This window comes from Macrobrachium nipponense, chromosome 29, assembly GCF_015104395.2.
Source record: "Macrobrachium nipponense isolate FS-2020 chromosome 29, ASM1510439v2, whole genome shotgun sequence".
NCBI classification, from domain to species: Eukaryota; Metazoa; Arthropoda; class Malacostraca; order Decapoda; family Palaemonidae; genus Macrobrachium; species Macrobrachium nipponense.
In genome coordinates, this window is record NC_061092.1 from 15,147,852 (window position 1) to 15,156,047 (window position 8,196).

Sequence of the window (8,196 nt, forward strand, 5' to 3'; positions counted from 1 at the left end):
AGGGGTTCCCTCACGCACGGGGGGGAGACATGCCCCACCCCGAACGGAAGGAAGACCCGAAAAAACAAAATACGAGGAAGCTGAGCGGGGGGGCAGGAAAGAAGACGAAGAATCGGATACCAAGGGAGTCGCGGGAGAGCTTTCCGACGACTTCCTGGCAGACCTTCGCTTCCCCTACCCCCGCACAGCAGTGAAAAGTAATATGAAAATGAAACAGAATACTGCACTTGCGATTCACTTCATAGAACTTAAAGAGGGAAAAATCAATTCCCGGTAAGAGCGGAAACTTGATCCATAATAATATGATGCTATCATAAATATATATGAAAATGAACAATACTGCACTTGCTATTTTCACTTTCACAGCAATAAATCGTAAGGATTAATTCCCGGGTAAGAGCGGAAATTGATCCAAAATTAAATTTGATGCAATTAATAAATGAAAAATGAAAAGAAAACTGCATTGCGAATCCACTTTCATTGCATTCTATTCATACAAAATAAGAGGTCTCTTGCCGAGCGCAATCAAGCTCTCGGCAACGAACGCACAGGGCAAAAATATAATGAAAAAGAGTACTTACATCTTTCAATTACACATTTTTTCCGCCAAAATACATGACTCTGCGCGAGTGCGCCCCCCCGCGCCTCGCACCGAGACATAATTCAAGGGTTCAATTCATGAAAAGAGCGGAAATCGCCGTCTCTACGGCGATAGCTCCATGTTGATTCATAATTAAGTAATGAAAATGAAAACAGTGTACTTACAGTTTCATTTTCAAGTCAAACCAAACCATTAGTAGAAAACACAATATAAACAAAGCATACGACGATGAAGCGGGCAGAGAGCGATGACGAACACGTCCTTCACACCCGCGGCCGAAAGCAAAAGTGATTCTTCACCTCTCGGGCGCGCGGGCGCGCGCACGATCGGACAAGCAGTTAACTACCGTTCTCCCCTTGTTCGAAGCTTACGACCGTAACCCAGCTGCCGCTAGTTACCTTCCCCCTATTGTTAAAGACCGATTTTTGGGTTTGTAAATTACGTATCGGAACAAACTAATCACGCTCCCACCCACTAGTGAGACTGTGAACCTACAATTTTTTTTTTTTTTTTTTCCATGACAAAAAGTAACTGTGACTACCTACACTGCCAGGTTCAGTTTTGTTTGTTTGTATGGTATTTTTACGTTGCATGGAACCAGTGGTTATTCAGCAAAGGGACAATGGCTTTACTAGACTTCCGAACCACGTCAAGAGTGAACTTCTATCACCAGAAACACACATCTCTCACTCCTTAGTGGAATGGCCGAGAATCGAACCACTGACCACCGAGGTGGGACGCCAACACCATACCAACCACACCACTGAGGCGCTCTGCCAGGTTCAGGAAATGCCCTAATACCAGCCAAGACTGATTATCCACTTGGTTAGACAGTCATGATTGAACTAATATAAAGGTGAAGAAAAATATGTTGAGGATCGACCCAACATCATGAAGGTTATAAGGAAATGCAGCATTATTGGCCGCCAATAGGGGCTTTCTGTTACTCCACACTGAAATAATCCAAGGAAGACAAATACGTATACCTAATGCACACGAAGCTTAGGAAGGCCAAAGCTTGAAGAATAATGAATGTTACAACTCATGTTCTGAAGTTAAAATACTATACATACAGTATATAAAAGATTGAATCCCTGACTTTGATCATGAGACTGAATCATTATAAGAATAACTAAAGTTAGATGACAGTACCCTTATGCATATAGAAATGGATAGATTGGTTAGGGTGGCCAAGTTGAATCAACTGTTGTTACATAAAATGCTGTAATGCTATGTTTCTATGGATTAAATGCTGTATTGTACAAATAATTTAAGGAGTATGGTTAGGAATAGTGAGAAAATAAAAAATAAATTAACACGACATTGTCAATTTTGGTGAAACAATAATACAGACAGTCCCCGGTTATCGGTGGTCTCGGTTAACAGCGATCTGATTTTATGGTACTTGTCTAGTGCCATAAAATTGGCGAATTATGGCGCCATAACTGGCTGTGTTTCAGTTATAGGCGCCATAAGGTGCCAATAATAGAGTTACCGCACCATAACAGAGATGCCATTAACTGGGTGCCATTAACCAAAACTTGGCGCCATATTTACCATAAATTGCCGAGTTCTGGTTAATGGCGATTTTCGGTTACCAGCACCCCGCTGAGAAAGGAACCCCTGCCGATAACCTGGGACTGCCTGTATGTGACAAAATATAAGTACATTAGCCTGGGAAAAGAATTAAGAATAGTAATCACTAGTAGAAAAAATTAATATAATAAAATAAATATAAATTAAAACTTGGAGTAAATGATACTAAGCTGATTGCAAATTAGTCTTTGGTTTGTGAATATCAAAACATTATAATAGTGTTTCGAACATTAAAAAAATCAATGAAAGGAATATTTTGAAAATTCAGAAGAAAAAGCCTAGAAAATATTATACACATTCGAAGCCTATATCAAGGAAAATAATATAAATTGCAGGCAACAAATTCTATTATAAAATATGAAAAACCCAAATGGCTTTCTCACTTTCAATTCATGATAAGGTACTCGTTGATTAAATAAAAAATCCTATAAGGATAAAAGTACTTATAAAAATGCAATAACCCATCTCATCTTCAATGACTATTTCAAGCAATGGCCTGTGTAATGACACTCTAGTTTTGCGAACATCGTTAATTAGGTTTCAGGTTTCCTCTAATGAAGGAAACTAACTGCCGGATATGACACATTTTGTAAGGCATTCAATAAATCCTTAATGGATTATTTTAGTTTAATCTACTAAAAAATAATACTCTCTGCAAACATAACACAGAACTGAGGTAATATGCACATCATATTTGCAACACATGATGTGACCCTTTGCGAAGAGTATAAAATGAACGCTGCTCTACGGTAAATAAGATGATTACCCCTCCTTGAAAATTGAAAAATAAAAAAAATTTACAGCAAGGAACTCAAGAGACAATTTTCTTTTCCATTAAGATACTGCACATATGTATTTTACAGTTAAATTTATTGCATAAGCAGTTAAAAATTATTTGATATCAATATAAACATCTTGGAATACCACCAATCACAAAGTACAGAAACAGAAAGCTAGGACTTTTATTGAAACATTAAAATGATAATGACAACCAAAACAATCAGAAATGCTTACAAAAATTCCTTACCAGTTTCAGAGTTTGGGGCCTTTTCCTTTAGTAAAAACTGTTAGTGTTCTGAGACTGACTTGTCTGGAAATATATAACAATAAAGAAATTAAGCTTATCCAATATTAAATTCTGATGCTTCATATGATACATACCACCCATTCACTTAAGCTTATTACTGGCCAACAACGAAATGTTACTTAAAAGACCAATAGAAAAGCACTAGTGTTATTGAAGCAATAAATCAATATAAGCTACCTCACAATTTACTGTTTAGTAGCCCAAATACTATGGATAATTTTCTGTTTTATTCCCACACAGAGCAGGAAAATACCAGTTACTTAAAATAAACATAAATGACATTGACAATAAATGAAGTGATAAAATAATACTGTTTCTGGATACTCATTTTAAAACCATAAAATTAATAAGAAAATAAATATCTGCTCATTATTTTAACATAATCCTACTAAGAGAAACTGAGAGCAGACCAAAAATAACATGATTTTTAGCAGAAATAATCTGCAACCTATGTGTGGCCTAACATTATTAATAGTCAAAAGGAGAATTTCACTTCTTAAGCCTTAAGAGGCAGGATAAAAAACATATGTTGCACCCCAGGCCAGGGAAGGTTTGAGGTCAGCCAATTTAAGAAAAAACACTTAAATGGAATGAGAAAGATATATACATACAAATGAACATGGTGTAAGAAAAGACAGTCTAAAAAATTCTCTGTACCTTCCACGAGTAGTTGAAAAAGACTAGGTATTTACAACCCCTTGTGGGGCCTCTTTTACAAGACAATCGTAAATTTTACCAAGTTTAACATGTTTTTTCTATTAAAAATCTTATTTTTTGTAAAATTATAATTACAGCTCACACTATTAAAACAGATAAGAACTAAAATCAGTAACAAATTCTGAGTATATTTGCTGTAAAATATTTTTGTAAATTTACGGAGATCGAAGATGCAGTAACTTTTTTGGATTATACATGTTATAAAATTTCTTTGCAAAATTACAATTATAACTGACATACTATCATAAAAGATAAAAACTAAAACCAACAGCAACCCCTGTAAATATTTATGAGCAAATATATAAAAAGATGTCATGTGAGAGACAGGCAGTGCATGCTCCCTTGAAGTCAAGATCACAACTAACTCATGAGCCGCTTACTTCATTGAACTGGGCCAGTCTAAAAGGTGCCATTAGTGAATTTATGGGCTACAGAAGTAATGGAACCTCTTTTCCACTCGATTCCCCCGAATTGATGGTGCGTACTAATACTGATACTCACAATGAGTGAGTGAATCTGTCCATCAACCAAAACCTGTTATGTATTGCTACTCATATGAGGTTATCCGTCCATTAAGGGTTAAGCATATACCATGTTGCAATTTTGGGACCCATAGAACAATATTGCAGAGTATCTCCTTGTTACCAGGTGTAAAAAAATTTTTAATCATATAAAAACTTACCTTGCTATGTGACTGGGGAGGGCTGGAGGGAATAAGACTAGAAGGTGATATGGCGAAGACTGTACAACATAAACTTTAAAGGAGTCACAGGAGACATAAGACTCAAGAGGTACATGGTCACGATGGAACTGAAAGAACAAAATATCATTACACATACATCTAAAAAATATGTATGCTTCCAATAAATAAGAAATCAACTTTTTTCAAAAGGTGAAGACATTTTAAGAACTACCTTTAACTAGTTACATAGAAACTAACTTCTAGAGGGGTTGAATCTTGCCATATCTGCTATCACTCTTTTCCAACCAGTAACACCCTATAGCTGATTTTCTACTTATTACAGTATCTACATTAAATTACTTTTTATTAATTAGTTTCTTGTAGCTTCAACTGCCAAGGAAAATATTTTTGACCCAGTGATATGAACTTATAAAAAAGAATTACATTCTGAACTTACCACTAACATGAATATGGCTACTGAAGATCAGATCTGCAAAGTTGCAAAAGCAGTGTATTTTTTTAATCTATTAAAGCACACTTACCCCTGCTGGTAAATCATCTGGTGGCATTGCTGGAGGTTGCAACAATGGTCCAACAAGACTCCTATAAATGGACCTCAATGCAGCAACTTTTTTTGTAATATTTAAAGGTCTATTTCTTGACTCTTCATTTAAATGAACACAACTGACACATCTTTTATTATCATAGTTGACTAGTAGAAGTCTGAAACAATAATGTATGTATACAGTACATAAATTACTTATTTTATAAATTTAATATCTGCTAAGATCTCCATCTATTATTTACTTTTCATATAACTTAATTCTTGAGTGACTGCATTTTCATACTTCAAACATACCATTCTGACACTTAAACAAAAAAAAAACTGTATTCCGCTTTGCTTTCCAAATCCAAATACTTCACTACCATGAGGTGAAAAAGAAAAAATGGGGGGGGGGATTTCATCCAGATTTAAAATTTAAAGTCAACATCAATGCAAATCATTTTTTCTGCTTTCCATGAAAAGCCTCTCAATAGCTTCCTACCTTTATCCAGATCAATCTTAAAAGCTAGAAAATATCCTCATTTGCTTGATAAAATTAAAGTTATGGAATGCAATTCTGATTACCAAATCATCTGACAAAATAGTACTTAATAAAATATGTGATTGAAAATACAAACAATAAAGTACTTTACCTACAAATGCATATTTAATCCACAAAATGTATCTACGTATTATTATTGTCCAAAATGGAATGCTGGGCACTGAATACTACTGCATATTGCAAAGGCATGAATACATCAACATTGTAATGAAACAATTTTATCCTTTTTTCAACATTTTCCACAAGAAGCATATGGCTGATCCAGCTAATTAAATGTCAACAAAATTACCCAAATAGTACATGTACTGCACCTTATAAGAATTATTTTCATTTTATGTTCAGTTTTTAGTGCATTTTAATGTTCTGCATGTTTATTTTGTTCGATAATAAGTTTTTTAATACGTAGCAAAAAGCAATAGTATACTAGAACGAAATATACATCAGTAACGATACAATAATGAAGTAAAAGACTGGAAAGTAGCAAGAACAATCAAGGTTATGCCTTTTGCAGATACCTTAGTTAAGTAATAATAGTTTCTCATACTAGACAGAATGCTTAAAACAAGTAAAATAATAAATTTTGGAATTAACATAAACTATATTCTTTGACATCAATCTAATTATTATAGCTTCAATGTGCTGCAGCAGATACCTGCTTGTAAAATCACATGCAAATTGGCCAGTACAATGTTGATGGCCACAAAATTCTGAAGATGTAAAAATATATGAAAAATGTAGATACATAAAACCACTAACTGAAAAGGTCAGAGTGCTAAAAAGTATTCTATTTACCCAATTACTGCATTATCCAACTGGGACAGTAGATGTGGTGTGATATTCCATGGTATCAATGTCGATATGCTTTCAATCATTTGATATGATGGAGCCCAAAAAGTTGATGCTGATCTCATCATTTCATTTAGGGTTGGAGTAGGGCCACATAACGTAAGAATAGACAGGTTTACAGTTAATCGTACTACGAGCATTCTAAAAGGCACCTGAAAAGAATAATAATCTATTAAACTATGTGACTCCTCCTACACTAAAATGAACTACTGAGCACTAAAAATTCTATATAGCAAACATGGATACAATGGAATTCTTTATACATGACCTGGCTCAGATCAAGAAGTATTAACACGTGTGCTCTCTCTCTCTCTCAAATGTTTTTAATAACAATATGTATTACATTAAAGTTATTCAATTAACTTCTGTAATTAATTTTCAAAATACTTACATTAGGGCTTTTATTCGGAAGATATATTGGCATGTCCCTTGCTACTGTACAAAGATTTGTAGCAACCAGAAGTGGTAATAAGACTAGTTCAACGTGGGATAAAGACCAAAAATTCTTGGTTCCGCTTAATATTTTTCCTTGTAACAAAATGCACCCATACGTAGAATCTGCTGCTTCACAAAACTTATCTAATTCTGACTGAAATGAAAAAATATATCCAGTTAACTTTCATTAAATCTCAACAATAATAACATTATGAATTTTTTTAAAAATATGATATTGTAATGATACAATTAAGTTTGTTCATACTTACCTGGCAGATATATATATAGCTGTATTTTCCGAAGTCCGACAGAAATTAAAAAACTTACGACACACGTAGTGGGAGTCAGGTGGTTAGTACCCATTCCCGCCGCTGGGAGGCGGGTATCAGGAATCATTCCCATTTTCTATTCATAATTTTTATTTCCACTGTCTCCTGAGGGGAGGTGGGTGGGTACTTAATTATATATATCTGCCAGGTAAGTATGAACAAACTTAATTGTATCATTACAATATCATTTTGTTCATGAAACTTACCTGTCAGATATATATATAGCTGAATCCCACCTTTGGTGGTGGGAGTAGACAGAATAGAAGATTTTAGGAAACATATATATGCAGATAAATGATATCTTGATTCCTTACCTGTTAGCATAGCTGACTTCGTGGTTACTGCCGCGTAAGTCTGCTTGTGCTATTAGAGTTGCCAGCGAGGTAGAGACCTATATAGCTGGTGCACTCAAGATGATCTGTCAACGGGGCGTGACCACGATGTGACTAGACCATTGACCATACAATGAGGGCAACGAAGTAAAAAACCACCTGGCCTAGTCTACCAAAGGTATACACTAAACTAGACTAAAGAAGGGAGATCCGCCTCGGGCAGTCAACCCCACAACCAAAAAAACACACACAATTAAAAAGCTCATCTAACCACTTAAAGGAAAGGATGAGTGCTACCTCCTGCCCCCAAAACAGTGTCTGCAGCGACGTATGGTCCAAGCGACGAGCAATGTTCGTATGTCGCTTTCACCTCCCGCAGGTAGTGTGAAGCGAACACCGAGTTGCTCCGCCAATATGTGGCACTCAAAATGTCACTGAGTGCCATATTTCTGTGAAAGGCTATCG

The 8,196-nt window shown here is 35.4% G+C and overlaps 1 protein-coding gene across 1 annotated transcript; it reads right to left on the reverse strand.

The window, feature by feature from the left end:
* Positions 1-3,156: 3,156 nt before the first annotated feature.
* On the reverse strand, positions 3,157-7,224 carry LOC135206142 (protein fuzzy homolog; the record flags this gene model as incomplete). Its single annotated transcript, XM_064237399.1, is given in 5 exon segments — positions 3,157-3,287; positions 4,684-4,811; positions 5,226-5,406; positions 6,582-6,787; positions 7,027-7,224. Coding segments are annotated over 5 exon segments (771 nt in total), but the record flags the coding sequence as incomplete, so codon positions are not given.
* Positions 7,225-8,196: the final 972 nt, after the last annotated feature.